The sequence below is a fragment of the Parathielavia appendiculata genome (genome assembly GCF_033297405.1).
Source record: "Parathielavia appendiculata strain CBS 731.68 unplaced genomic scaffold N657scaffold_2, whole genome shotgun sequence".
NCBI classification, from domain to species: domain Eukaryota; kingdom Fungi; phylum Ascomycota; class Sordariomycetes; order Sordariales; family Chaetomiaceae; genus Parathielavia; species Parathielavia appendiculata.
Window position 1 is genome coordinate 1030190 of NW_026944221.1, and position 27920 is coordinate 1058109.

Below are 27920 nucleotides of genomic sequence, written 5' to 3' on the forward strand. Positions count from 1 at the left end.
AGATACGGGCGGAAACACAGGCGGGCAGTGGTCGGAAGCCGAGGATCGAGACGCGCACGCGGCGTTGTGGCAGATGCGGCGAGCCTGGCCATAATGCACGCACCTGTCAAGGAGTTGCACAAGTGCCCGAGGAAGACCATTCCGAGTAATTTCAATCATTTTTGTCAGTGTTGGTTGAATCATGTTGAAATTTGTTGTGCAGATGTGTTTTTGTGGGACGTTCGCTTGTCTGGGACGTTCGCTTATCATGTACGTTATAACTTATTCAATTACAACACCGAACCTTCGTACAACCCCGCCCCCTCCCCAGCCCGGCACTACTACTATCCTGCTGCGTTACTTGCGCCACATCCCCAACCACGGCCTTTCGGTCAACTAGGTTCTTTGCATCTTGCACCGTAAGTGATCCTTCAAGCTGCACCCCTGTTCTTTTGGCTCTCTGGCACTTGCTTAGTGCCTCGTTGGCCTTGCGGAGCGAGGAGACCTCTGACCGAAGGAGGGCCACCTTGTCCGGGGCGCTGTGGGGTAGTCGAAATGCTTGATCCAATCCAGGCCTACCGCATTAGTAGTCCAGCCATCGTCGGTGGTTGCGATGCGCTAGTCGGCCGGGAGGTTGCACTCGGTGTACCAGTTGGCGAGGTGATACTGCGCGGCTAAGATGACGAACGGAGGGATAGCCCAGCCAAGGGTATTGACTCCCTGGATTACCGTCGCCTACTCGCGATTACCAGGCTGGGCCAGTTTGGCCTTGCTAAGGCCGTCGGAGGTCGTAATCACTATGCCCACGAAGATGATGCCCATTATAAACCCGATCTCGTCGAACTTGTAGACATCGTCAAATCACGATACCGTACTTGGCTATAGCATTCCATACGAGTGCAAACCACTCGCCAATGACCTGTGTATCTTCGTACTTGGCCCTCTGGTAGTCGTATCTACGCGTATAACGCATACGGAGCTCTGGCTGGCGTTTGACGAAGTTGTGTGCCCAGAAATTGTGTGCCCAGAGCTTGCCGACGGGGGGTGTGTCGCATACACGTAGCAGTTGATTGGCTATATCTTCTACACTACGTAATCTTGGTGCAAAAGCTCGCTTAGATAGCTTAATTATATATGAACAATAACCTCCTCTTCGGAATCGGTGAGTGGGCGCGACCTGGTCATATTGTCGCATCGTGCAGGCCGGCCAGCGTGTCGGCCCGGAGAGTGTTATACGGTGTATTGTAGAGCCGAGCTGCAGCTCGGAGGCTTAGTTTTCCATTATTTTGAATAGCTTGAAGGGTTAGGACTATCCTAGCTTCCTTTGAAGTAGCAGGCATATTGAGTTGTAGAGAAGGTCGACCTTGGTATGAAATTGACGGGTCGCGCTAAAAACCTGGTCGACTCGCTAGTTATAACACATCGTCAACTGTTAACTATGTAGTTAACCAACTACTTTTCTTTTCTTCCTTTCATTTCATTTCTTTCTTTCTTTTCTCCTTGCTTTCCATTTTGTTTTGTTTCTTCATAAAAGTAAAACGTTAAGGCATTAACGTTCATTAACTATACCTAGTTACAGTACTATAGCGAATAGTTAGTCATTGGAATCAAATGTTTAGTGGCATTGAAAATAGAACTGCGAATTCCTCTCTTGGCAAAGGCTTGTATGATTTTGTCGTGATTTTTCTCCCGGTCTGCTATCACCAAAACCACCATGACAGCCCCATAATTGCAAAAGCAGAAGTGATGCTGCTGTCCTTCGAAATGCCCTGGAACCGAGAATCCAGCATATGAGCACGTCTGTGCCGTTCGTGTTGTTGCCGTGCCAACACTGGACTGAGCCGCCTTGTTTTGCGGGCGTTCAGGCCGGGAAAACCCGCTCGAACCGGACGGTCCATCTTCCAATGTTTCCGAGCACTTTCTCGATGCGGTCGTCGCAGGCCTTCATCTGAGCCTCAGTGGCTTTGTGCTCCCTGGGGAGAATCGTGGGCTGCTCAACTGTGATACAGCCGTTGGGGTACACGCGGTAAATAGGCTTCGCGCGCTTATACCAGTCTACATGGCGCTTTCGGTTCTGGGGGGCCTTACAGGTTTCTCGAGTATATGCCACTTCACGAGAGGGTTGGTCAGATCCCTGATTATTCGCAGATCCTCTGCAAACGTTGGTAAGCCTCGAACAAGTTGACTCAGCATTCCTGCAATGTAATAACGTACCATCAAAGATGATGTCCTCCCGCAACATCCATGCGTACTCGGTGATTTTCAGTTTACGCCTGACGGTAGGGTCGTGCTGGAGGTAAACGCACCTCAGGATCACGATGGACACAAAGTTTGGCGCGTCGCCGTGTGTGATCTTGTCTAACACCCGATGCGATAAATTGGCTGGTTCGAGCAAAGACTTCCTCATGTCGCACCTGTCAATGGCCATTTGGAGTGTCAATCTGACCCATCCTTGAGCTGTGGGTGATAGGCGGTGATCCGTGTCTTGGCCTGCTCCTTGAGGGAATCGCAGGTGCCTTCCTTGAAATCTATGCGTTCGAAGGCATAGAGATTCCGTAGCTTTTCCTCCAAAGGGACGACTCGGAAGACTTCATCGCAGATGGCACTGTCCTTCGACCCGAGCTGGATTGTTGTTCATTGTGTGCTTTTTGCGCTGCGGGGCCTGAAGACGGAGGGAACCGAAAATGACGAGAGTGCTGGAGACATGATTAGCACGAGCACTCTATTAAAAGTGACGATATATACTTAGCTGGACTCAACGATGATTCGGCCGAAATTGTGCATTCTGAAAATCGGCCGAAACCAATGGAATGATGCAGGTCCGTTAGGAACGGAAACCACGGCGGTTGAGCGAGAGAGCGGGCTTATGCGAGCCTGCAAAGCGCTGCGTGCAATAGCAGAGCCGTTCTTCTACCATCACCTGGACGTCTTCGACGCTCCCCCGTTACACGAACTTCATCGCTTCGGCCTGACCTGTCAGTCAATGTACGCGAGGTCATTGTCTACCGTTCCTCAACTGTCGTCGCTCCCAATGGCCCCTTTCCTCCCCCCCTGCTCGTCCGCTCAGCTTAGCCGACAGGTGCTGGTACCTCCTACGGGCTTTAGTGTGCCGAGGTTGGGGCACCACCCCAACCGAGGTCTGGCGCCAGAGATACGCGGTCCAGGTGTTGAAGCTTTTCGCCCTCCTACCAAAGCTAAAGAGCTTCTATCTAAATGTCACTGGCGAGGACTCCCGACGCATACTTGCTGAGTCAAACGCCCTGCCTGCCTCTACGGTATCGATCAAGGCTATGGCCCTCGAACTAAGCGGACCGAAAAGCACCCGCTTGATCACGTTGCACACATCTACAGCCCGTACCCCGGCCTTGAAGTTCTGCACCTCGACGAGTGCACCCTTGTTTACTCTCCCATGAACCGTTCACAGGTCCGTATGGCATTGGCTGAACTCTCTCGCCTACAGAACCTCGTAGAGCTGTGCCTTGTTGATGCCAGCCTGACAACGGCCTGCTTCACCGGCCTCCTGAGCGTAGTACGACCTAATCTCTCCAAGGTGACGATTCGCCGAAGAGTAGGGTTCATCACGACTATTCATGTGGTTGGGATCCTGGAATCATGTTCGACGAAGCCATTGCCGCTGTTCAGCCCTGGAGCCATACACTCAGGGAGCTGTCATTCGTACTCTGGCCCAGCATTTCTAAGGGAACACGCGACTCCAAAGGTGTTAGACTCCTACGCCAGTTCCAGGTTCCCAAAGTCTTACGGGCGGATGCAGGTTGCTTCGACTCCCAGTATGAAGTAGACGGAACGTGGTAAAAGGACCCTTTGACCTCGACACTTCCCGTCTCCATCCGCGAATTAAGACCCTTCGCCATTTGGCACCGTATACGTTTCCACGAAAACTTCCAAGGCTTGTTGGATCAAGTTATGGCGGGGAAAATCGGGTCTACGTCGGTTTGAAGTCGAGGAACAGCAATCCATCTGCTGGTATTCTCCGCAGGGGACCGTGAATGGCGGGCGGTTGGGGGGATTGCCGCGTCGTTCCGGTCGGTGGGCGTCGATTTCATATGGCACCCCCTGCGTAAATTTAGAGACGATGACGAACGGCACCTGGGGGATGCGGATCCAGGCCTGGATTTCTGATACATGCTTCTGCTCATTCTTCGCTAGGGCGATCATGCGGTGGAACGAGCAAATCACAAACACGGTTTCTGATATCGAAGTTATTACAGGGAGGACAACACTGTTTAGTTTGGTTATCGTTGGACTGCAGTATGTGTGCATGACTTTTGGATCAGCATCTTGGTCCTGAATCTGGGCAGTTTATTAGGCACTATCTGCTTGTTACCAGGTATGTCAAAAGACCAGACATCGCTGTCAGCGGCTCAGAATTTGTCCCAGTTCGCATCAAACTTCTTGAGAGTCGCGAGGGCAACCCTCTCCCCCAACGCAATACCCTCGACTCCAGCAAATGAGAAGTGAATCTGTCCAGAAAGTCCATGTCAGTCAACTCAGCTCAAAAGAGTTCGACACAACAAGGTAAATAACCCCTAAAACAAAACGGGATCTGCCCCGCCAACACAATGTAACGGATATTCAAACAAATGTCAAATAAAGGTAACTCACCCCGCCAAAAATACGACTCCGCGCGTTCTCCTCGGCAGCGGCCTTCAGGCTCGTAAAGCGCCGCGTAATGACGCCGCGGTTATCGAGCGTCACGTTGCTGCTCAACGTGGCGTCGATGGCATCGGAGCCGCCGTTCCACGCCTCACGCAGCACGGTCGATGCCGCACTCCCAAACGTGGCGTGCGTCGAGACGTAGTCCGGATGGGGGGGCGTCGGCCGGAGCAGCGGGGTCCAGTTGGAATCGGAGATGTCGGCGCCGGAATGGACCCAGGGGGTCGGGTGCTGGATAGCCGTGACGGGGCGCCAGACTTGGTAGGCGTATCTGGAGTGATGGACGAGGTTGTTATGGTTAGTCGTGGTTGGTGGCATTGGATGGGATGCGAGGGTGATGTTGGAGGATATCGATGGATGATGATAGGAAGTGGGAGGAGGAACAAGGGAATCACGCACTTGGTATCCCAGGCGGCAAAACCCGCGTTGGCGAGGGCATAGTTGAGCTGGGCATAGAACTTGGCCGAATCGACGACTTTGGTGTCTAGCTTATTGCCGATAATGGCGCCCGCGAGGCGGTTCCATGATCTTTGTGTGTTCAGCATTCTGGAATGGAAAGGGGAGGGGGGGGGGGGTCGATGGCGAGCAAGACTCACGAAATGGACGACTCGCGCCAGAAGTAGGCCGTCTCGGTGTCGTAGGGGGTTCTGGCGGTAGAGTTGAGCGATCCCTGCTCCTTTACGTACCGAACCTGTTCTTCGTATGTTGTCGAGTTGATGGCCGGCGGGGGAGGAGCCCTAAACTCGGAGACCTCACCCAAACCAGCAAAGGGGTGTACGTATCTGGCCTGCGGTGTGTCCGGAAGCGGGTTGGAACCGGGAGTCTGCTGGTAGACGCCGGGCTCCTTGGGGCCGTAGGTGAAGTCGACAAAGTTGGTGAGCTTGTCATCGGAGCGGGCACGAGCCACCTTGGCTGCGGCGGTCTGGCCGATGCTGACGGCTTCTTTGCCCTTTGGCGAAGCAGGATCGAGGCCGATGGCGGGGATGACAGCGCGCAGGGCTGCGTCGACGGCATTGTACAGTCGGGTTCCATGGAAGATCCAGAGAGCGGCGTTGTGGGCCGCGTGAGAGACGGCCAGCTGCTGGAACTCTAGACTTTCGTGCTTGGACTTGACTGCCGCTTGGTAGATGGCCGCTTGCACAATGGCCTGGGCCCATGCGGACGGAGGGGACTGCAGACCCCCTATGATGGTCCCATTGACGAATGTCGCCGACTGATCTACCCTTCTCAGCCGTCAGTAAAGGAAACCCAACTTTAAGAATTCGGGCGTGAACTACCAGTAGTAAACAATGTCCCCCTGATATACTGCACTGACAACGGTTGCAGCCGCGGCGATGGATAGCAGAGAGAGCTTCATCTTGGCCGGAAAGAGTGTGTTGACGCAGGCTCGTGCTGTCTTCCCGTCCGATGCGCTGCGGCAGGACACTGGTGGCATTTAAGATGGAGAGCTATTGTGCAACATTATGGTTCGGAGTTCCTATAACAGACATCCGAATGTTCCTGGGTGCTGCAGGCACCAATGGCGCAAATTGCAGCAGTGATTACTCAATGGCACGTTTGAGAGTAAGTATTCAAGACGATGCCTTTTTGAGTTGATCACAACCCAGCCCATGGAACAAAGAGGAAGGTCGAACTGTTGATCTTTTCGCAAATTGGCAGGCCTCGTCTTGGCTCATGCACGTGGGCGTCTTGTATGTCACCACCATGCCAAGGATGATGCGAGACTACTAGCTTGCATCTTTCTTTAGCTTCAACCCTTGCGTTTTGCAGTCTCCCGCTGCATTGGTGACAGCAAGGCCGACGATCCTATTGCATCATTGAGCCCTTGCCAGCTACTCCGTACTATGCAATGCATCACCCGCATCTTATCTTGATCAGCATGCCGGCAGTTGGCCCAGATGCCCTGTCGGATTACTGGACGAACGACACGTCGCCCAGCCCGTAGCGGCGCGGCTTCCGAGTAGGAGAGTAGCGGGACTGCATGATCTTACTCACACCTCAGGCAGGATCTTCGCCCAGCCGCGTCCGCTTTGGTACCGGAGTGCCACTCTCTCCTATATGCCTTAGGTAAGGTTACCGTATCCAACCACCTTAACTCACATCTGGCCCTCACAGTACTAGGACTACCTCTAAGCCGAAATCGTGCCTGGCGGCCAGCACGCCATAGACGTGTCTTACATCCCACGACCACCCTCATGCTCGTCACGCTTTTGCTTTTAGCTTCATGTTAGTTGCAGAACAGCATGGGGCCTTGTTTTCCCTAAATCAGACAATTCACGAGTCGATCACCATCTCTTCAACACATTCAGCTACATGATCATCAGCTTACGTGCTCTGGAAAGGATATGTCGTCTCTAACTAGTGAGAATGGGGGGATAATATAGCTGACATGGCGGTCAGGAAGGTGGACGAGAAGGTCTATAAAGAGTAGCCTCCAGGACAGTATTCGCTCGAACCTTCTCAGAGCCACCATCGCCTTCTGCGGATTGTTCGAACTTGGAATCAACTCCTAACTGACATCCAACGCCCGCCACAATGAAGTCGTCGTTGGCTCATCTCATCCCCATAGCCTCGCTTGGGCATTCCCTGGGCATCTCTCTCCCCGGCCCGCTGATTCCCTCTATTCCTGGAGTCACGACGCCCCTGACCCAGAATGCCCCTCCGCTCCCAATCTTGCAGGTTCCCACGCCTCCTCTGGACAGTCCCCCGTTCACGGCCAGCAACATCAAACCCAAGAAGATCGGATACTTCTGGACCGGTGCCGGCGACAAGCAGCACAAGGGTGCGGTTCTTTCAACGTTTACTTGTCCCAACGGATTGACATGCTGACCAGGCTTGCAGACTTCCTCGCGACCTACAGTCTGGATGATGTGCGTCCTGCTTCTAGCAGTAGCTGTCGCCATATCCGGAGACTTGCTGATTGGGCGTAGGATACCTTCGGCACCCTTCTGTGGATTACCGATGTGCCCACCAGTGGCAATGACCCTCACCACCTTGGGCCCTCGATTGACGGCAAGGCCTTGATTGGCGGTGGACTCCTGTCACTGCTTAAGACACAGGTTCGTCCGCCTTTCTTCGGCAAGAGTACAGGTTTGACTGACATACTCACGACGAGTAGGACACGGCCTTCTACTTCGACACGTCGAACCCCTACCGTCCCAAGTTCCTCAAGAGCAACCGCGGCATCCTGTCTTCGATTGTCGACGAGATCCGTGCCAAGCCCGAGGGCGGTTTCTATATCACCTACATGGGCTCGGCGGTTGGCACTTCGCCTGGTCGTCTTGTTGAGACGGACGCCGACTTCAACATCATCCACGAGTGGCCCGAGGACGTTGGCAGCGTGTTGAACATCCTCGGCGAGCAGTTCAACCCGCACGGCCTGAGCATCGATTGGGAGAGAAGGACTATCCTCACGTCCGACTTTGTCGAGCCCGTGAGCATCCTCAAGCCCAGTCTCGGCATCAAGCGTGCCAACACCCTGCGCCTGTGGGACCTGGACTCGAAGAAGATTCTCAACACCATCACCATCCCGGATGTTTGTTTTCCCTTTCCTCTGACTTTCTGAGCCTTCAGATTTGGTCAGGCCACTAACAAAAACAAATGTGCAGGGCGGCGGCATCCAGGACGTCAAGCACATCCCCGGCAACCCTGAGGGCGCCGCTCTCGCCACGGCAGTCCACCTCGGCCAGGTCTGGATCATCTACCCTGAGCGCCGGGACGCCAACGGCAAGCAGGGCGTTGCCGAGCTGCTGTACGATCTCGGTCCCAAAGCTCGTGATACGACCGCCATCTAGTAAGCGCACCATCAGACCAACCCCCCCCCCCCCCCAGGCTTTACCTTTTTATTTTTTTTTCTCGGGGGCAACCACACTAACCACCGGTGCAGCTCCGACATCTCCCAGGACGGCCGCTTCGTGTACCTGACGCTGACGACGGCCAACCACATCGCGGCGCTCGACATCAGCGATCTGAACAACGTCAAGCGGCTCGACAACCCAGACGAGGTGCAGCCGACCATCGGCCCGCACTACGTCAAGATCACGCCCGACCAGCGCCACCTGCTCGTGACCGACTACTTTGTGCAGACGGGCGAGATCGGCCTCATCAACACGCCCGCCGACTACAAGGCGCTGTACATTGACATCCTCGACGACGGCAGCCTGTCCTTCAACCGCACCATCGACTTTAGCCGCGAGTTTGCCAACCGCGGCGGCGGCCGGCCCCACTCGAGCGTCGTCTTTGATCTGTCGGATCCTGAAAACCCGCTTTACTACTAATCACCAAGCGGCCACTGAGGGGATGCTGCAGGAAAGACATGGGAGGAGTGTAGGAGTGTTGCCTGTTAGGCGGTTGAGTTGTCGTTTCAGTTATGGTTGTCGATCAAGGCGCGGGGGGTTGAGTGGAGTGATACTGAGGTATTGTATGTTGTTGGGTGTGAGGGCCAGTGCTAGTCTTAGTACTAGTATCTGTTAATACTATGGGTTGTCTCTCAGTGCTGCTCGTGTCGGCTTTATCACGGAACGTGAGTGATGGCTATAGTGTAGTGCTGGTAGATACGGTAGGCACCTATCCAATGCAACATGATCATTCGAGTATCTACCCCTCCGACGTCTTGGTCACGGACATGACGTGGTCAAGACTGGGACTGGCTTTACTCCTAACATCCTATGTGCTAATACAGATGCCATTGTTTTCCCTGTCTCCATTCTTACAACTTTGTTGCATTGGCTGGCGCGGTAGAGATGCCCTGGAGGAAGGAGTTGTACGCAGACTTCTTCTGGAAGTTGCTGTTCCAGAGCAGCGCCTCGCCCTCGCCGCTGAAAGTACCGGGCACCCACGAGTACTTGTCCGAGACACCCTAGAAAACAAGCAGGTCAGCAGTTTGTAGCAGAGTCTAGGGTAAACAAACTCATGCGACATACCCAGAGCGTAACCCCCACACAGCGCTTGACGTTCAAGCACGACCGAGCAACGCGGCCGTAGGCATCGGCGAGAGCCTGCTGCTTCTGCGCGTTGGACGGGGTCCGCATACGGATGTCGAGTTCGGTGTAGGCGACGTCGACGCCGAGGTCGGCTGTCTTCTTGAGCGCCGTTGTGAGATCCTGCTCGGACGGTGTGGGAGTCGACTGCGTCGGCGTCGACTCAGTGGTCAAGTGGGCCTGGTAGCCGACACCGTCGATGCGGACGCCGTACTGCTGGCAGAGCTTGACAATGCGCACGGCGCCCTCGACCTTGGGGCCCAGGTACTCCAGGTTGTAGTCGTTGTAGTACAGCTTCGCCGAGGGGTCGGCGGCGGCGGCGATGCGGAAGGCGATGGGGATGTAGGCCTCGCCAATGACGCGGAGGAAGACGTTGTTGCGGTAGGTGCCGTCCTCGTTGAGGGCCTCGTTGACCACGTCCCAGTGGTTGCACCGGCCCTTGTACCGGCCCATGACCTGGTTGATGTGGTTGGTCATGACCTGGATCAGCGTCGCGTTGTTGAAGTTGCTGTTGGACACCCAACTGGGCAGCTGCGAGTACCAAACGAGCGTGTGACAGCGCACGTCTGCCGACGATCTCAGCGGGAGAGGGTTACAAGCAGCAGATGTGCTGGCTTACGCTTCTGGTTCTGCTGCGCCCAGTTCATGTGCTGGTCGGCTGAGCTGAAGGTGAACTGCCCGCGGTTGGGCTCGGTCGCGTCCCATTTCATGGCATTCTCGGGCGTGATGGAGCCAAATTCGCTCCGGATGATATTTGCCTCCGTGTTGTCGTTGCGGACAGTGAGCGAAGTGCCGATGTACTCGCGACCAGCAGCCTTCATGGCGGCGTTAAGCGTCTGCGTCTGTCGGTAGATCAGGCTGCGGCGTTGGGCATCAGTTCCGACTTTCGGTTTACAGTGGTGTGAGCCCTGACTCGAAACAGCACTCACTTCATGAACTCGTTGTCGGCGGGGACGGGGCTGGCAACGGCAAGGCCGCTGAGTGCCAGGGCAACAGGCGCTGAGATTCGCATCTTGGCTGTCGATTTTTTTGGTCTCGAGACAACTCAAGGGAGAGTAGCAGCTGTGTGAGGAGCCCAGGTCGCTATGTTCAGTGCATCAGCTCCTTATTTATACATCACCTCCCTATGTGCCGAGGCACATGCCGTGTGGACGTATCTGTACAGGTTTCGAGTAACAATAGATCCTCAGATAACTTCATGCTGTTTCTCAAGAATATTCCGGTCCCAGGCTGCTGGTTAATTAATATGGTAAAATAGGGGGCTCCGGACCATGTCGATCCCATCCAACTCCCGCGCCAATTGAACTCCCTGAAAACGTCATATCGCCACACCCGCGCCAATTGAGGCTCGCACAAACGGGACCTGGGCCGGGTAACCAGAATCGGGGTCCCTTCCGGCTGCCGGGGTCCGCGTGGAGAGACATCCAGGCTCCGGGAAGCATGGTGTGGGGAATTATAGGCAGAAGTCATCATCGTTCCAAGCCGACAAGGCCGGCTTGTGCTGGTACAAACGAATGTATAGGACGGACATTAAACTGTTATTATATGTACAGTCTCAATCCCCAGCCGCCCGGCCCATCAACAGGACCTCCGTACCCAGCTAAGCCCCGTTGCAACCGAGTCTACCTTATGCAGACAGCATGTCTTCGCGGCGGCTGTGAGTATGAGCCAAGCTGGGCTTCATGTTGATAATTATGAGACGGAGCCTGAGAGACACCCGTGCAGAGTCGATGGTAAGAAGACAGGTTGATATATACTCGTCTGGCTGGTGATGAAGAAGGCATAATGATGCTTTAAATCAACGTATTCAACTTGAACTCAGAGTCTACCTTACTGCGCAGTCTGGTAGCATCACGGACCGGTGACCGGCAAGCTGTGCCACCGTTTGTCCTCGACAGTTTACGTACCCGAAAATCAGCGAGAGACTCTATTTGGTCATGCAATGCGTCTCTTGTTGTTCTACAAGAAAATATTGGATTGGCTATATCCCAGCCGTCTAAGAGGTATCGCATGGTACAAGTCACGGCACTTTAGGTACCTTATGTTTCCGGCGCATCGGGTTTGGATTGGAACTTTCAGGTTTTGTTGACGAAGGCAACATGAAGAATTGAAGATTCCCAGAGGTGTCAAGAAGATAAGAATTCTGATGAAACTGTGTCTTGGATCAGCGGACTCGTCTACGTTTGTGGAAGCGACCAAAGAGGAAATGTTCACCAGAACTGTAAGTGACGGTGTCCTCAAGCAGGTACCGTAGGTACGTTTCGGTTCAGAACGGAGTTTGGCACGGAGTAGATGATCCCTCTTGACGCCGACAGGACATAACTACCTCCGTACAGTTTCGACACAAAAGCCTTACTCGGCACTTCGGTGTCATGAAACCACACCCGGCTAGTCTGGTTACGCCTTCTTGGCGCTGCGCCGCTGCCCGGTTTACAAAGGAGGATGTCAAGTGGCGATGCAGGTTCCAAGTCCTTTGAGGCCAATCCCGTGCGGCGCGGCCTCCGGCTTTGAGTTCAGGGACTTCAATTGGTTCCCCACCGAGGTGTCAACATCTTGCACAGTGGGCGGCCTTCAATGGAAGGGACTGTGACTCACTTATGACGTTTTCCCCTAGAACAACTGTAGACATCAATGATGAGAGGTTTCCAGCGTCTATTTAATTACCTACATATACATCGGCCGGCCGGCTTCCGCGTGAAGGATGCCAATGAACAAAACCCTTCCAAACGAGCAAAGACACTTGCACTTCCAGTCAATACCTTGTCTAACACATACCTCGGGCGTTCTGTTTCCAACAAAAGACGCGCCTATTCATTGAACACTTACGCTCAACACATATAAAACAGAAGCTCAAAATGGACTCGGAGTCAACCAATCCTCTTCCATTTGAAAATTTTTCTGGCAATCTCAGGAGTAAAGTTGCCATCGTGACTGGTGCCTCTCGGGGCATTGGTGCCGGAATCGCCTTCGAGCTGGCTCGCCGTGGTGCAAAGGCAAGGGCGTCATCAAAAATGTGAGCCGAGTTGCCGCTCACAGCGTACGTAAATAGGTAGCTGGCACATACACGTCCCAGAGCAGCGAAAAGGTGATGGACGCCCTGATTGAGAAGATCGACGGTCTAGGCAACGGCTCCCAAGCCATCAAAATCAAGGCCGACCTGCGAGACCCTTCGGTTCCCAAGCAAGTCGTGGAGCAGGCGGTCGAAGCCTTCGGCGCGAACATCGACATCCTCGTCAACAACGCGGGCGCAGAGCTCGTCAAGCCGCTGCAGGACATCACCGTCGAAGAATTCGACTCCATCTACCACTTGAACGTCAGAGCACCCATGCGCATGGTCCAGGCCGCCCTGCCGTATCTCCGCGCCCCAGGTCGCATCATCAACATCGGCTCCGTCGGGGCTCGATACGGATTCAAGAACCTGTCGGTTTACTGCTCATCCAAGGCGGCGTTGGAGGGCTTCACCCGCTGCTGGGCGGCTGAGCTGGGCGCCGCGGGGCACACCGTAAACTCGGTCAACCCGGGACCTGTCCAGACTCAGCTGATGGAGAACATTCCCAAGGATTACATCGAGATGCAAAAGTCGCAGACACCGGTCGAGAACCGGATCGGGACGGTGGACGACGTCGCACAGGTGGTGGCTTGGCTGGCGAGTGAGGAGAGCCGGTGGATCACGGGCCAGGTTCTCTCAGCGAGCGGCGGATGGGCTATGTATTGAAAGATGTATTCCTTTTGGCGATTAGATAGAAGCGTTTTTGGATAGAGTAACCGGAGTTCTAGAGAATTCTCGTGCCACGACCTGCCATGTCCCGAAACAGGCCAATGCAGAAGCCCTCCTTGTTGTGCCTTGCCACCTCCTCCTGCATATCATATTGGCGTGCATGTCCTTGGCTAGATGTATTCACAGAGAGAAAAGCAGAATTCCCAAAACACATGGCTTCCGCGAGAACAATATCACTTGCAAATCGCATCACCGCTGCAGTCCGTTCATGGCTGCTTAGGTAGGTACTGTGCTCTGGTACTACGGACTGGAGTTAGAGGGGGGCGATGCCAACACTCACCAGGGGTAACTCCAATTGTCTCTAGGGATGTCACCCATGTCACGGCCCTCAATCTGTGAGACAGTGGATGACAGCTCTAAGAGCAAATACCCATTGCGTCTGTCTTCAGATTCTGTCCGATCTCTGTCGCAAGAGGCCCTTTCCAGCTCAGCACAGCATCGGTAACTATCACCTCTACGAATCATTGCCCATCCTGCGCCTTCTTCTCTGTGGTATAAACCCCCGTCGGAACATCATGATACCCCAACTTGCCCACCTTGAACGACAGTTCGCTCCTCCACTCCTCTCCCCTCTCCAGCCTCTCGATCGCCCTCTCAAAGGTGTACTCCGGGTTCCACCTGAGCTCCTCGCGCCTCATCGCCAACTGTGAATCATACACCCTATCGATCCTCCTTAGGAACCGCCACCCCTTTTCCCGGAAAAGCGTATCAATCCCGGGCACAAGCTCGCTAAACACCTCGTCCGCATTCCCCGTACCAAGCCGTTCCAGCGTAGCCGCGTCCTTCTTAAATGGCGTCGGCGCGCTGATGATGTACTTCCCCCACTTGACCGCGCCCTCGGCGCCTCTGCGCATCGCGCACACACACGCCGAGACGACATCGGCAATATCCACCCTCCGATACGCCAGCTCCAACACCTTCAGGTTCTCCCCGTCCGTCACCTCCCCCCTCCGCTCCTCGTCGTCGTCCTCCTCGGGGAAGAAGCGGCTCGTCCGGAGCACGATCACCGGCAAGCCCGTCTGCTTGTTCACGAGCCGGCACACGTCCTCGGCCGCGGTCTTGGTGACGCCGTAGATGTTTTTGGGCACGGGCTCGACAGACTCGTGGATCCATACCGCGGGCTGGCCTGGAGGGGAAGACAGGGCGGCGCCAAAGGCCGAGGTGGTGGAGATGAAGACGAAGGATTTCACCGTCCTGCCAGCAAGAGTAGAAGAGGTAGATGAAGATGGTGGAGCGGCAGCCTCGAGCAGGGCGAGCGTGCCTGCGATATTCGTCTGGACAAAATCGGTTTTGCTATGCGATCCGACATGGGGCTTGTGCAGCGTTGCGGCGTGGATGACGTGATCCGGTTTGTGGGCGTCGAAAATGGAGGCGAGGAAGGCCGTGTCGGTGATGGAGCCGACCGAGGTGGTGGTTTGGCTGGCCTTGATGTCGATGCCGATGGGGTTGTAGCCGAGTTCGGGGAGGGCGAGCATCAGGGCTTTGCCAAGATGGCCGGCTGAGCCTGTGACGAGTACGGTGGGCTTGAACATGGTGGTGACGACCGGCGAGTTGTTTGATGGGAGAAGGGAGAACTTCTCAAGCGACTGGCTCGAGATGATAGAAATGATCGCTAAAATCCATGCTTGGTTTCTGACTCACCGCGACCACCCCGATGAAACTCAACCATGTGGGGTGTTAGAGCTCTGGAAGCCGAAATGGGAGTCTTGCCCGAACTTAATTGGACCGATAAGACAACCCTTGGCACACTCGACTCCTCGAGCTTGGGCATGACACGGACAGCGAGGCTTCCAGGTGCCAATTGTTTGATACTCTGTATTGTATTCAGACGTAACTCTGTTTCCTTCCCGGCCATCGCCCTCGCCTAGCCCCCGAAACAGCCAGGGCTGTCATGCCGGCGTAGTCTTGACCTTCTCGTCGGCAACCCTGGGTCTTGAGAGTCGCAAGAAAAGAGCTTTGCAATACCCTCTTAGGTTGATATCCCATGTATTCCCAGTTCATCAATGCGAACACCAACAACTCCTCTTCCCAAAGACCTTAGCCAAAGTCAACGAAATCCCATGCAACCAGAAGCGATCCAATGCTTAGACGGGCCCGAAGCAACTGCAACGATTAGCTTTAGCGAATTGGGTTTCCATGGGTCAAGGCACCTACGTTTCCATGATGATGCCGGTGATCTGGTAAGGGTCGGCGTTCGACGCGGGCCGGCGATCCTCGAAGTAGCCGTAGCCCTTGGCCGCACACTCGCGCGGGATACGGATCGAGGCGCCGCGGTTGGCAACGCCATAGCTGAACTGGTCGATAGCACCCGTCTCGTGCCGACCGGTCAGGCGCTTCTCGTTGTCCTCGCCGTAGACGGCAATGTGCTCCTTGTGACGCGTGCCGAGCTTGGCGATGGCCGCCTCGATGTGCTTCATGCCGCCCTGTAAGTGGAAATGTCAGTGCCGGTCCGCAGAAATGCCGTTGGGGGTGTTGTTGAGGGCTTTGGTTACCTCTTCACGCATCTCCTTGGTCGAGAAATTGGAGTGCAGGCCAGCGCCGTTCCAGTCGCCGGGGATCGGCTTGGGGTGGACCGAGACCTTGACGCCGAAGTCCTCGGCAATGCGGTGCAGGAGGAACCGAGCCATCCAGAGTTGGTCGCCCACTAGTCCAGTCAGTCAAGCCCATTCCTCAACGGCCGCATTGTGGAAGACTCACTCTCGATGCCGACGCAAGGTCCAACCTGGAACTCCCATTGAGCGGCTAGTCGGTCGTTAGTATGAGTAAAGAGAAAGGTGAAGCCTGGCAGGAATTCACATACGCATCACCTGCAAAGGCTTGTTAGCAGCGCATTCCAAGCATTCCCTCCAGGTATTCATCTTACCTCAGCATTGGTTCCCGAAATCTTGATGCCGGCGTACAAGCAGGCACGGTAGTGCGCCTCCACGATATCACGCTGCACAACCTTGCCGGCACCCACACCGCAGTAGTACGGGCCCTGCGGCGCCGGGAAGCCGTTCTGGGGCCTGGTCCACAAGTCAGCATCTCCGTCCTCCAAGGCACGCGGCTGTAAACGGCAACACGTACCAGCCATAAGGCCGATCATTCATATCCAACATGGTATACTCCTGTTCCAGGCCGAACCAAGGCTCGTGCGCAGCGTGCGCCTCCATCAGCTTGGCCGTCTCATGGCGGTAGTTGTACTTGTTGGGGGTTCCGTCGGAGTCCCAGCACTCGGCGAGGACCAGGATGTTCTTGCCCAGGCGGATGGGGTCGGGGAAGATGGCGACAGGCTTGAGGTAGACGTCCGAGTTGTCGCCTGGGGCCTGGCCGGTCGAGGAGCCGTCAAAGTTCCACATGGGGAGGTCCTCGGGCTTGTAGTCCTTCTCCGGGAGGGTCTGTGGTGACAAGTCAGATATTGGCATCAACCAGTTCGAGGGATGGATGTCTCACCCTCGACTTGGACCTCGTGCCGCCTTCTGAGTCGATCCTGTGCAAGGTGTGAGACCATGGTCGCCGTCAAGCGGGCTGCCACTATCCCGCCGCTTTTGACAGACATGGGAGGAATAACTCACCAGATGTACTCGGCAATGATGGTCCCCTTCTGGTCGAGGGAGAAGTACTTCTGGAGCTGCGCCATGCGTGAGCAAACCACCGGTCATAAGACCAGATCGAGTTGGTTGTGCTTACGGTCCCTGTCTGGGAAACGAAGGAGGCGGCCTGTCCAACATCGTCAATTTCAGCTCAATGCCATTGTTCGTGCGCTTGCGCGCGTGCATCCAACCGCCACGACATCATTGTCAAGAATGGGCCACCTACCATGGCTGCGTTCTGAGCTCTTTCCACCGGCTGCTGGCGTTGAGACTTGAAATGGGTTCTATAGATGGGATCGGATCGAATCCGCAGGAGTCTGAAATCAGGGGAAGTTAAGGGGTATGGCGAATGTCCAAAGTCGAGAGCGTCGGGGGCGGGGATGGTTGGGTTTTAAACATGATGCCCGATAACCGGACGCAGCATGATAATTATCTGACCGCTTATCTTTGCCGAGGGCAGGAATGGGACGAACCTCATCCCGCCGGGACAGAAAAGCGCGCCTCCACGCCTGGCGCGGCCATGAAATTCTGGGGGTGCGGAAGGTACAAGGTACCTGATCCGGCGATGGCACGGAGAGGGATGGAATGCCTCAATCCCGAGCGCATCAAGCTAGATCCCTGCACTGCCCCTCAGCTGCCCCTCCGCGGGGGATGCAGCTTATCGCCGGCCTCTTATTGGTCAGGACCGCCTTCTGACAACTCTTCCAATGTCATTGGACGCGGTTCAGCCTGAACCTGCAGGTCTGGATGCGCGGCATCACACCCCCCTTTTCCTTACCCGACGAACTGGAAGTCGCGCGCCAAGGGCACCAGTGGGGTGAGGTCGCGTGCAGCAACGTCTCTGCAAAACGCTTCAGGTAAGTGGCGGCGCTTCTCCGAGGTCTCCCGCTTTAGATCATTTAGGGATACAGTGTTGATCAGGGGCCGTGTTTGACAACTCATCTTCCTGTCGTCCCCCCCGGTGGTTTCTTAGAGTGACGAGCACACAGAGAGCTGCGTACCTTAGGCTCCCACGCTCCTTCTTCCCATGCACATAGATGTGGTACCAGCACATGCCAGCATTGCACCTGAAACAAACAGATTTTGTGTGGCTATTTTCTATTCCTGTTTGTTCAGCTGATCGGCCTTCAACAACTCCACACGCTCTACCTCATACCTGCACTACTAATACTGTGCAGTCCAAACCGCTTGTTATCCGCTGATGAAAATGACGGCGAGAACCAGGTCCAATCTCAAAGCCTCAAACCTCCACGCCCTTCACAAGTGTCCCCCCGATGAATCCGCCCCATTCGACGCAAAGCGACCGTTCCCCGAAGCGAAATAGCTTTCCGAGATGAGCGGGACAAGCCCAACATCCCAGATAATATCCTTGTCGCCGGCGTCCTCAGCAGCAGCCTCATCTCGAGAGGCGAGCGCGACCTCGGAAGGAGCCCGGCTGCGGCCCCGGCTCATCTTGCGGAACACATCGACGCTTTCGCAGATGGTCTTCTCGAACGGCTTCCAACACGGCTGCGACGAGTCGTTCCCCTTCCACCGATGCAGCACCTGACGCACCTCAGGCGCCCTGGTGTAGAGTTGTCCGCGCGCCACGCCATCGTGGCCGATGAAGGAGCGCTTAGGCTGCGACTCGGGGTCGTACTCGTCCAAGATTTCGATCGCGTCGTTCCAGTTGCGGTAGGATCCCCAAGCGTGGAGACGCTGGCCGACAATGTCGGGGTCGAAGAGGGCCGCGATGTGCAGCAGCGCCACGTCCTCGACGTCAACGTACCAGTCTGCCGGAAAGATCAGTAAGCCGTCAAGGGGAGTCAGAGGAGGGGGGAGCAGAAACAGAGAACACTTACGAGATTGCGTGGGACCGGCGCCGGGAATCTCCTCGGTGGCATGGCCGAACTGGTACAGCTGCCAAATCCAGTTGCGCCAGTTGTCCGTGTACGGCGCGCCGAAGTTCTGTCCGATGATGTTTGCCGGGCTGACGATGTTGATCTTGAATGGCAGGCCGACGAGACCCTCCTCCTCAGCCTGGGCCTTCCACTGCCACACGGCCTGCTCGGCCCGCACAAGGCTCGAGTTGTGCAGAACCTCGTCGCTGCACTGGCCGCGCGAAGTCAGCGCCAGGATTGTGTCCCTTGCGTTCCACGAATCCTCCTTGACGCGCGTGTCGGTCTCCGGGACGAGCTGCGCCGCGGCCCGGATGGAGCTGGTGTAGACGAAGGAGTGCACCGACGGCTCGTGCTCGGCCGCATCCAACATGCAGCGCACGCTGTCGATTGCCAGGCTCCAGAGCGTGGCGGGCGCCCGGAGGCTGGCGGGCGCCGTGTTGTTGATGCGGGGGAGGTGGGTCGAGTGCACGATGGCCGTCATGCCCTTGACCGCCTCCTGGTAGAAGTACCTGTTGGTCGGGTAGCCGGGCGGGAGTGTGACGTGGTCAAACATGCCAGACGAGACGTATCGTGAGAAGAGCTTGTCGAGCCACTGCGCCGACTCCATCTAGGAGAGCGTCGTCCGGACCCTGCAACCAGCCTCGAGGAGCTGCTTGATGATTTGCAGCGGGATCGGCTGCGTCCCGTGGGTGACGAGCACCTTGTCATTGGGGCTAAGCCCGGCTCGAATCGAGTCGGCGGTCATTGTGGAAGATTAGCGGTGATGCGATAAATAACGCGTATCAAGCGATGCAGTGTAGTGTGATTGCAGGAATCTTGATGGGGATTGTCAGTTGAAAAGCTGATGATAGTGAGATGGAGTGAGATGGTTGGAAAGAAGAACGAACTGGCTGTCGAGGTCCGAAGCTGGGAAGCTATTAGTACTCGGGGCTCGACACTCGGGCCTCGACTGCTGCGTTAAAGTGCATTGAGCCGTCATAAGTAGGCGCGATGTCCTCGTTACCCTCAGTGGAACTGTCGTTTGCACGGGGAGGAATGGCAAGACATTGAGACGGCGGTCTGCACCTTCTGATCCCGGCACTTCTTGCCCAAAACCTGGATTGATGTTTCCTACTCGTATGTTGGAAACCTCGAGCTTCCAAACGTGCGTGTCTTCTGCTCAACAAGGACATGTCGACTTGGGAGACCCGTGTTACGGTAAGATCACATTCGTGTTATGACACGACCTCAGAATAGAACATGTTTTCTTCGAAGACTTTCGATCCCTCCAGCCCCTTTCTCTGAGGTGGTCTACACTGATGGTATGAAGGATTATGAATATGGTATGGCGTCGTTCAGATGTAATTGTCAGTGCCGCCTCGGTCACGAGCCTCTTCGGCCCGAGTCTGTGTCCGAGGCACAGCGTGGCTGCGCGCAGGCGGTTTGTGCGCTCTAGGTTCCTTGCGAGTTCACGTCCAGGAAAACTTGAACCAGGCAACCAGGGTGCCCATAACGGACACCTTGGACAGTCCTGATTCAAAGGAGAGTTCGGATTCAGAGCTGGGACCGGAAATCCAGACCACCTGCAGTCAAGCCCGGGTTGATTCGGGACTGGTGTAATCCGTACATAGTAGTTGGATTTTCCAAATGCGGCAGGAGACGCTGGACGTGGCCAATCAGCGGATTGACAAACGTCAGGCCGGCAGTGGTCCGATGTTGTTCCTAGATCAGACCACTACGGCTTCATGTGTCATACTCATACCACTGCCATCATCTGTCATATTCGGCGCAGTGTTCATTCAGGCAATTTCATTCAAAAGCGTCCAATTTCTTCCTGCTGCGGTTGTCCAGACTCATATTCCATCTCCTCTGAAGTCCGCAGTTTTCATTCTTTTTCACTGTTCTCAAGGTCCATTCGCCGCCTTACACACCTGAATTCGCAGTTCACCAAGATTTCCAAGACAAAGTACTCTATTCACAATGTCGACGGCGAGAACCCGTCCGATGCAGCACGTCGATCGCAAGTCGCTGTACACCAACCTGGAATCACGTATTCGCTACCTTCATTCCTTCCTCGACTTTGGAGCCAGTTTGTTAAAACCCTGCAGTTCATTGCATTATATAACCACCTCCGAGCATCTCCCACTAATCTCCACTCAGATGACATCGAGGCCCTCCGGTCGGGCTTCAAGTACATCCAGGCCCTGATTCCCGCAGTAGTCAACATCGTCTACCGCAAACTGCTCCAGTATGACATTACCGCGGGAGCCTTCCATACTCAGAGCACCGCCTTCGAGGGGCCTATGGACGAAAACCCGGATGAGATGAGCCCACAAATCCTGCACCGCAAGTCCTTCCTGCGGGCCTATCTCAAGAAGCTGTGCTCCGACCCCACCCAGATGGAATTCTGGGAGTATCTCGACAAAGTCGGGTATGTAACTAATCACACATTTTCTCTTGAATCCTTCTTCACCACCGCAGTCATAGCATCCTTACTAATCCTACCGTGCCCTATTCTCGTCGTAGAATGATGCACACGGGCATCGGCCGCACCCAGCCGCTGCACGTTGAGTACATCCACATCAGTGCCGCCCTCGCCGTGATACAGGACATTCTCTCCGAGGCCATCCTGTCCCACCCGCGGCTGCACATTGCCCGGAAGATTGCCATTGTCAAGGCCTTGGGAAAGGTCATTTGGATCCAGAATGATTTATTCGCCAAGTGGTATGTGCAAGACGGCGAAGAATTTACTGACGGTGTGGACTACACCCCGCTGCTTGAGCAGGAAGGATATCTCCATGGGAAACAAGTGCTTGCGCCAGAGGAGGAAGCCGCGGTGGGGTTAGAGGGGGCAAATAACGATGCTGATGGTGATTGTCCTGTTGCTGGGAATGGGCCAAAGGTGGCTGGGGTGTGTCCGTTCACCGGGATGGTGGCTGGTATTGAGGATTTGAACATCAAGGGGTCAGGGGAGGGGGAGAAGGGGAGCTGAGAGGAGATAAGCCGGGGCCAAAGGCAGTAGAGGTTGTCGTGGATGCGCAGTGAGAGGGGTTGCTAGGCTGGATGGTCTCGTGTTTGAGAGGTTCTGATTGATCACAGCATTGATCAGGGGGATGGACGGTTGGGAGTTGGCGTAAGATGTACAAGTACCAAGGTCCAGCTATTCCAAGGGGTAGAAGGGTAAGAATTATTAGAGGGATGACTTCCTTGCCGTAGGAGTTTGAGGTCCTAAGCCGTTAACTTACTGTTAGGGGATGGCTTAAGGCTCAGTTGTGAGCAGCCTCAACATTAAGCGGTTTTATCCCTGCTCGATCCTATAGATTACTAACCCTGAAATAGGAGGGAATCCTCACGTACAAGCCGTAGACTGTGGTAACTTTGAAGCAGCGTCTCAATTGACTCCAGGTTCGCCGCGTAAACTCTTGACCATTTATGAGAGGAGCAGTTGGAGGGTCACCACATCGCCAGCTTCTGACACTCCTAATTCATGACATCTTCCCGTGCTCAGTAAATGAAGAGTCTCGAGCGCTGATCCTTGCCACTCTCCTCAGAAGGTGACATGACTTTCCAGGCATCATGGTGACGATAGGTACACCTAAGTATAGTATCAGTCACGGTCTGATTTCAAAGCCAGATCCCATCGTCAAGCCGGGCGAGATCTGAGCATGTATTCTCATGCATTGACGACCTATGCTCCCAGCAGTGAGTGACCTGAGAAATATACACCATTGGCTGCCAGTTCTCATCTCCCCTTTTCATCAGCCCCTATTGTGTCATCCGTGAAGCTCCGTGCACAGCCAACCGAGTCATTCCCAACATGCGACGGCACCCTTGCTCTGCCAGTGACCTTGCAGGAAGCCTGGGACTCAGCAGGTCGAACATCTCCTGTCGCAGCAGCTGTAGCAGGAGTCATAACGCACGCGCTCGCAAGCGATTTGGCAGCTGGGGTTGCCGCCGCAGGACGAGCAGGCCCTGCGGACGACGCTGACGCAAGCCTGCTCGCAGGCGATCTGGGAGCCGGGGTTGGGGCACCGCTCTGATTGTAGCGTTATATGTTAGCTTCTGTAGGAACACTTCAACTCGCTTGCGTCGATGACTAATCGCGACGCGGCCGATGGGGAGGCGACAGGGCCAGAAAGAAGCGCATTGTTCAGGTTATCACAACGGGCTGCGTAGAGTTAGGTACGTACTCTCGATAGAGCGGTCGGTCAAGGCCTCATCGGCGGGTGCGGCGAAGGCGGCGGCGGCCATGAGGCCAAACACGCTGAGAATGGTGGTGGCGCGCATGTTGTGCAACGGGCAAGCAGCTCGGGCAGTTGGTGATGCTGAGTTTTATTGTGGCGAGGGAAAGTCCTGCTGATGGCTGTCTCTGTCTGGACTCGACCAGGCAGGGTGGTACGTCCATTTATACTTTTCTGCCGGCCAGACTCGTTTGGATCACCCTCACGCACCAAACAGCTTCTTTCATCGCGCACTCGGTTCTATGACACCCGCCATGTTGACGTTGCTGGAAGTCAGGCCGCGCTTCCGACGGCAATATCTCTGGCTGCGCATGAGGTCTGCCCCTTTGGGACGCTAACATGGCGATAAATGTTCGACACGGCCCGTACTCCGAAAGGACCAAGCAGCTGCAGTTCCTGTTGAGTCCCTAAAGCGTGTGGTTTAGATCGATTCAGGCCTAGCACTCTGCTCGAGCTGCGAGCATGTCTCTCGGCGCGCCTCTACGAGGATGCCGTATTTCCGTCTTACTCCGAGTCCTTCTACTACTACGTACACACGCCAACGGGTCCGGTTGGGGGCCCACGAACCTGCAGGCCAAGAGACGCTAAGAAGTTGTCGTACAGTAGAGGACGTCACCGGGGACGCATTTCCGTGTTCCGCTTGGGCGGGGAGCCGTTCCAGATGTGACAAGAGGTTGACTAGGGAGGCGGGGGATTTGTTACCCCGGATTACCCCAGATTTCCGCGGCTGTCGCGGGGAGCCGAAGGGGCCGGTCAATCATGGAGACAATCTCAGCTCCCTGAGCGCGCTGCTGTCCGCTCGAGATATTGACATGGTCGCACTCGGCAAAGGGGCGCACGCGAATACGGGTCTGGAGCAGCAAGCGGGTCTGCATTCCTGACCTCTCATGGTCTGAAGGATAAGGTACCGGATGCCGCCTTGCAAGATGGAGCAGAACAAGTCGGATTGTCCTTTGATCCCCTCTTTCCCCAAGTAACCGGCATGTGGTTTGCCCTGTCCCTCGAAGCAATCCGCGAATTCTCTATCTCCTGGGAAAGGGTACCAGCGGCCGGAGACACCCAAGAAATGCTCCGAACCTGAGCGTGGGACCAAGGCCCGGTTCGCCGGGTTCGGTAGGCCAAGTCTGAAGCCAGTTGACGTGATCGGGGAATACCTTGCTCGGCCTCGCTGTTAGATGCTCCGGGCTATGGCAAAAGATATTCATCTCCCGCAGGGTTCTCAACAAGATGTTCGGCGGACGGTTAACTCAAGTTAGCGCTCCCACCTAAGCCACCTTCTCATACATCAAACCCTCTGGATGGTGAGGGTTCATACGGTAGATATCCCCAAGCCATTGGAACTCTCGCTTGTCAAGAGGTATGGTCTCCAATGTCGGGAAGAACATCGGAAGGCTTGTTCTTAGACTCCTGGTTAACATCACCCAGCCAAAGTTCCCTAACCAGTCTCCCCCATTCGTAAGAGCCAGCACAGCTTTCGCCATATACACGAGATTCGGCGGTTTTGCGACCATTAACAGCTCGCTTGCAGCACCCCTTTTAAATGTCGATGTGTGACGGCTGTTGGGTCAGAAGGTTGAATATCTCCAGATCTTTCGAGCATGGCCGCGCAGTACATTCCGTCCGCTTTGTCCCAAGAAAGCATTCTTTCCTCGCAGGATATGCTCCGACGACTCCAATACATCGATGGATAGCGTCCTTCAGTGTCTGGGAATAGCGCTCTCCCCAGATTTCCATCACCCGGTCGATCAATATTTCCTGGAAATCAGCGTCATATGATTCCACTTCCGGCCCCATGTTTCTTGAAGCGTCATGTAACAGCGTTGGCCCAGGAGAGTCCTTTCTCGAGGCATATCTTGACGATTTCTCTATCTTTATCGTGTCCAGCCGCCCAATGAATAGAGCCGTACTCATTGCCGATAAGTCGAATGTCAGCACCCTTCGTAAGGAGGTGCTCAAATGCCTCCCGTCGTCCACCAACCGCGCGGCGTGCAGGCAAGATCCAACTTCGCCTTCTATCTGGTTGATTGATGCGCCGTGTTCCAAGAGAACATCGAGACATGTGATCTGCCCCCGGCAAGCAGCACATCGAAGTGGAGTAGCAAGCGTGATGCAAATCTCGCACCCGCATATCTCGCCAGTGACCCGGTGGACGTGGCGGCCGTCAGGAAGCACCCCAAGTTCCAGCAGAGCCGAAGGTTGGCTGTGAATCCGTACGACGAGGAATGCTGAACCGCGGTTCCGATTCCGTGTTCGGGGCATACAAGTTAGGCGTCGGCGCCATGCTCTACCAGCAGCCGGATCATGCGGTTAGAGCTTCCGCGCTTACCACATTGATCTAGCAGCCTTCCAGCATTCCGGGCCAAAGCGCCGAGCCGGCGATATATTGAGTTCAGATCCGGACAGCCAAGGAAGACCAACTTCTCCATGGCTTCGTAGAGTCCGAACAGAAGGCTCCCATACATTGCTTCAAGTAACTATGAGAACGAAAATCAATGCCGGTTCCGTGTATCAAGAGCTGCTCAACTGCTTTCCAAAATTGTGCTGGGTTGCGTATACAAGAGGGCTGCTGATATGGCCCGCTTCAAGACCCTTTATATAGCTCGAGAGCATCACTCTGCCTTTTGAGTCCAGCCCAGGTGTCAGAAAAAGCGTTGGCTGATTGGAACCTCGTAAGAATGATGTCCAGAAAGAGAGCGCCACCACGGTGTTACACCAATTCAGATAAGGTTCCCGGGCGCCGCTATGGAGGAATTCAAAGATTAATTCATCAAGAACTCCTCCTTCAGTCTATTCATTTGCCTCATGGGCGTGGTCGGCTCAGAAGTCTGCAGCGAATCGGGTGAACGGGACTTGTTCCTCGTTTCTCCTGCCATGTTCGATGAAGATATCATAATGCAGCAATAGGCTACTGCAGAGCTCTGCCATGACGCGGTTCCCTATGCCAGGGGTAAGCAAGAAACTGCGAGCATTGTGTTGTTTGGTCTGTTCCGACACGATGTATTCCTTGACCGAGAAATGTGCCAGACAGAGAAAGTCTGCGTCATCGCAGCCTAAACGGAACCGGGAAGGTCTAGTGAGAGTTGAGGATACCAAGCTCGAACAAGCGGTCAAGAGACGGTCCCAGTAAATCTCAATATTCTTCATCCGCGACTTCCTTCAGTGTTAAGGCGAAGAATGACTCCGATTTGGGTCTTGGATAGCGCGCGCCCGGAGAACGCCAGCGCTAACAAAACCCGCTCGATATTGTGAGCTTGTCTGCCATCAGGACGCGAGAGAATTCGCTCGTATATCGTATATAAATCCTCAAGCAGTGAGGCTAGAACCTCGTCGATCTCTTCGGAGCTACCGCATGACTCGAGCGAATCGAGCTGACACTGCGCCCATCGGAACCTGTACTCGAATAGTCAGAATAAAACACGCTCCACATACCTTGCGAAGGTACAGAACATACATACCGCCTACGTTGCGAGTCAGGTTTCTTGCACCTTTTTCTTATCTGCAGAACTCTAGACCCTCATGTTTCTCGGAATCCCGGATTCTGTTTTTGACGTATAGTGCAATGTCCTTGTCGACGTAGGCTGCAGCAAGCGGAACCTCGCGTGCAATGCTTGCCAGCGCTAGTTCGATATCTCGCTCCCCGCGGCTAAAAGCAATAAGATGAACGTTGGGAAGCAATGACAGTCCCTTGAGGTACTGGAGGAGCGGTCGTTCGATCTGAACATTCATCCAAAGTGGTCACCACAACGAACGCCTTGTGAAAGTGTGTCAGCGCGGCCACAACACACTTGAGGACGCTGACGCTTGAAGGCTGGCTTGACCCTGATGCGCAGTCATGGTACAGTCTTCGCAGCTGTTTGAAGGCTTCAGGGCTGCGTAAAGCGAGTTGAATAAGAATCGACCTAAAGAGCGCGTCGGACTGCTGTTGAGCCGCACTTTGGAAGTCGAAAACACGGCATTTAGAGAATCTTATTCGCGATGAAGCAGAGATTGTGATGATTGCCGAGCATTGTATGGTTTTCCCGGCGCCCGGGATTCCCGTCAGCCAGAGGAATTGAGGAGTTGAGAGCCAGGTCTAAAAAGCGTCGGAAGAGATGAACCAGTCTCCGGTTCCTAAGTGCTGTTTTGACACCGCATCTCCCAGGCTCTTCCAGATAACGGCGCTTTAAGCCACTCGATGGCTCTTCGATTAGTCTTATTCCCAATATACTGCTCAAGCAAAGAGGATTGCAAGCTAGGATCTTCTCCATGGCGAGTAGAACAACACTGGAGAACGCCACAAGTCAGTATCCAGCTTGTATCGTGGCGTCTTAGGGTTGTCGTACACTGATTGGGACAGAACTGCGAGCCCAATTTGAGTCTTCAAACGCTCAATGTTCTCCAAGTGCTTCTCAATGTCCTTTCTGCGGTGGCCAGGCAAGAAGGGACGAACTGTCAAGATTCTCGGGATGCTGGTAATCTCTGCGAGGCAGGCGGCCATCGGACCGTCAGCTCTCTCCATCATGTCTTCTAAGAAGGCGAGCATGGCCTGTTCTGGCAGCCTTGTCCTCTTGGTCACCCTGCGCAGTTTGAGTGTCTCTGACATTGTCCAGGATTTGTTCGAGGATCCGCATCAAGTCGCGCAGGTCGCAGTTGTGCGAAACGCGATCTCAGGTGCGTCCTAGTAGATGCCGTAGATGTAGATTTGAGCGATTGCCTTCGCTGCGAAGCCAAGAAAGGTGAGGATGGCAGATGCGGCGCCGACGGCTTCCATGATGATCTCCGCGACACGGAGAATCCCCTGTTCCATACGTGATGACTGATGTATTCGTGGCAGGGCTCCAAGACGCCGCCATTACCAT

At 54.9% G+C, this 27920-nt stretch overlaps 11 protein-coding genes across 11 annotated transcripts; 3 read left to right on the forward strand and 8 right to left on the reverse strand.

Moving 5' to 3' along the window:
• Positions 1-4280: 4280 nt before the first annotated feature.
• On the reverse strand, positions 4281-6251 carry N657DRAFT_640927 (acid phosphatase/Vanadium-dependent haloperoxidase; the record flags this gene model as incomplete). The annotated part of the gene is made up of 5 exons (XM_062792063.1): positions 5931-6251; positions 5250-5876; positions 5053-5181; positions 4598-4924; positions 4281-4519 (listed from the first exon to the last, which is right to left on the reverse strand). Coding segments are annotated over exons 1-5 (1195 nt in total), but the record flags the coding sequence as incomplete, so codon positions are not given.
• Positions 6252-7188: 937 nt separating this feature from the next.
• Positions 7189-8930, forward strand: N657DRAFT_566176 (uncharacterized protein; the record flags this gene model as incomplete). Its single annotated transcript, XM_062788410.1, has 6 exons — positions 7189-7435; positions 7495-7523; positions 7584-7712; positions 7772-8188; positions 8262-8446; positions 8540-8930. 6 exons carry the CDS (start codon positions 7189-7191, stop codon positions 8928-8930), a joined length of 1398 nt encoding a protein of 465 aa, XP_062650797.1.
• Positions 8931-9279: 349 nt separating this feature from the next.
• Positions 9280-10770, reverse strand: N657DRAFT_588898 (glycoside hydrolase family 10 protein). Its single transcript, XM_062789856.1, has 4 exons — positions 10562-10770; positions 10252-10490; positions 9576-10198; positions 9280-9511 (listed from the first exon to the last, which is right to left on the reverse strand). The coding sequence occupies exons 1-4, from the start codon at positions 10642-10644 to the stop codon at positions 9362-9364; spliced, it is 1095 nt and encodes a 364-aa protein (XP_062650798.1). The 5' UTR covers positions 10645-10770; the 3' UTR covers positions 9280-9361.
• Positions 10771-12259: 1489 nt separating this feature from the next.
• N657DRAFT_611271 (NAD(P)-binding protein) lies at positions 12260-13450 on the forward strand. Its single transcript, XM_062790359.1, has 2 exons — positions 12260-12617; positions 12686-13450. The coding sequence occupies exons 1-2, from the start codon at positions 12488-12490 to the stop codon at positions 13345-13347; spliced, it is 792 nt and encodes a 263-aa protein (XP_062650799.1). The 5' UTR covers positions 12260-12487; the 3' UTR covers positions 13348-13450.
• Positions 13451-13871: 421 nt separating this feature from the next.
• Positions 13872-14942, reverse strand: N657DRAFT_653377 (NAD(P)-binding protein; the record flags this gene model as incomplete). Its single annotated transcript, XM_062794394.1, has 1 exon — positions 13872-14942. The coding sequence occupies one exon, from the start codon at positions 14940-14942 to the stop codon at positions 13872-13874; it is 1071 nt and encodes a 356-aa protein (XP_062650800.1).
• A 146-nt stretch (positions 14943-15088) lies between these two features.
• On the reverse strand, positions 15089-17041 carry N657DRAFT_703577 (uncharacterized protein). Its single transcript, XM_062797373.1, has 8 exons — positions 16965-17041; positions 16843-16879; positions 16477-16787; positions 16274-16415; positions 16211-16217; positions 16108-16152; positions 15903-16054; positions 15089-15833 (listed from the first exon to the last, which is right to left on the reverse strand). Exons 1-8 carry the CDS (start codon positions 17027-17029, stop codon positions 15561-15563), a joined length of 1032 nt encoding a protein of 343 aa, XP_062650801.1. The 5' UTR covers positions 17030-17041; the 3' UTR covers positions 15089-15560.
• Positions 17042-17900: 859 nt separating this feature from the next.
• N657DRAFT_687391 (uncharacterized protein) lies at positions 17901-19469 on the reverse strand (the record flags this gene model as incomplete). Its single annotated transcript, XM_062796888.1, has 2 exons — positions 17901-18754; positions 18824-19469. 2 exons carry the CDS (start codon positions 19467-19469, stop codon positions 18240-18242), a joined length of 1161 nt encoding a protein of 386 aa, XP_062650802.1. The 3' UTR covers positions 17901-18239.
• Positions 19470-20647: 1178 nt separating this feature from the next.
• Positions 20648-22055, forward strand: N657DRAFT_611279 (uncharacterized protein). The gene is made up of 3 exons (XM_062790360.1): positions 20648-20930; positions 21002-21272; positions 21368-22055. Exons 1-3 carry the CDS (start codon positions 20822-20824, stop codon positions 21831-21833), a joined length of 846 nt encoding a protein of 281 aa, XP_062650803.1. The 5' UTR covers positions 20648-20821; the 3' UTR covers positions 21834-22055.
• A 652-nt stretch (positions 22056-22707) lies between these two features.
• Positions 22708-23128, reverse strand: N657DRAFT_677727 (uncharacterized protein; the record flags this gene model as incomplete). Its single annotated transcript, XM_062796010.1, has 2 exons — positions 22708-22877; positions 23032-23128. The coding sequence occupies 2 exons, from the start codon at positions 23126-23128 to the stop codon at positions 22708-22710; spliced, it is 267 nt and encodes an 88-aa protein (XP_062650804.1).
• Positions 23129-24452: 1324 nt separating this feature from the next.
• Positions 24453-25620, reverse strand: N657DRAFT_187132 (uncharacterized protein). The gene has a single exon (XM_062786144.1). It carries the CDS (start codon positions 25339-25341, stop codon positions 24619-24621), a length of 723 nt encoding a protein of 240 aa, XP_062650805.1. The 5' UTR covers positions 25342-25620; the 3' UTR covers positions 24453-24618.
• Positions 25621-26923: 1303 nt separating this feature from the next.
• N657DRAFT_187129 (uncharacterized protein) lies at positions 26924-27799 on the reverse strand. Its single transcript, XM_062786143.1, has 2 exons — positions 27405-27799; positions 26924-27345 (listed from the first exon to the last, which is right to left on the reverse strand). Exons 1-2 carry the CDS (start codon positions 27662-27664, stop codon positions 27039-27041), a joined length of 567 nt encoding a protein of 188 aa, XP_062650806.1. The 5' UTR covers positions 27665-27799; the 3' UTR covers positions 26924-27038.
• Between the last annotated feature and the right edge of the window lie 121 nt (positions 27800-27920).

Coding starts and splice junctions, on each gene's coding strand:
- N657DRAFT_187132 (XM_062786144.1), bottom strand. CDS start 25,341: ATGCCCCGAACACGGAATCGGAACCGCGGTTCAGCATTCCTCGTCGTA.
- N657DRAFT_187129 (XM_062786143.1), bottom strand. CDS start 27,664: ATGTCAGAGACACTCAAACTGCGCAGGGTGACCAAGAGGACAAGGCTG. Junction 27,346..27,404: donor GCAGTTCTGTCCCAATCAGT/GTACGACAACCC, acceptor GGCGTTCTCCAG/TGTTGTTCTACTCGCCATGG.
- N657DRAFT_611271 (XM_062790359.1), top strand. CDS start 12,488: ATGGACTCGGAGTCAACCAATCCTCTTCCATTTGAAAATTTTTCTGGC. Junction 12,618..12,685: donor CTTCGAGCTGGCTCGCCGTG/GTGCAAAGGCAA, acceptor GTAAATAGGTAG/CTGGCACATACACGTCCCAG.
- N657DRAFT_588898 (XM_062789856.1), bottom strand. CDS start 10,644: ATGCGAATCTCAGCGCCTGTTGCCCTGGCACTCAGCGGCCTTGCCGTT. Junction 10,491..10,561: donor GCCGACAACGAGTTCATGAA/GTGAGTGCTGTT, acceptor CCAACGCCGCAG/CCTGATCTACCGACAGACGC. Junction 10,199..10,251: donor GGCGCAGCAGAACCAGAAGC/GTAAGCCAGCAC, acceptor GATCGTCGGCAG/ACGTGCGCTGTCACACGCTC.
- N657DRAFT_703577 (XM_062797373.1), bottom strand. CDS start 17,029: ATGGCGCAGCTCCAGAAGTACTTCTCCCTCGACCAGAAGGGGACCATC. Junction 16,880..16,964: donor ATCATTGCCGAGTACATCTG/GTGAGTTATTCC, acceptor CACCTTGCACAG/GATCGACTCAGAAGGCGGCA. Junction 16,788..16,842: donor GCACGAGGTCCAAGTCGAGG/GTGAGACATCCA, acceptor TTGTCACCACAG/ACCCTCCCGGAGAAGGACTA.
- N657DRAFT_611279 (XM_062790360.1), top strand. CDS start 20,822: ATGTCGACGGCGAGAACCCGTCCGATGCAGCACGTCGATCGCAAGTCG. Junction 20,931..21,001: donor CTTCCTCGACTTTGGAGCCA/GTTTGTTAAAAC, acceptor ATCTCCACTCAG/ATGACATCGAGGCCCTCCGG. Junction 21,273..21,367: donor GAGTATCTCGACAAAGTCGG/GTATGTAACTAA, acceptor TTCTCGTCGTAG/AATGATGCACACGGGCATCG.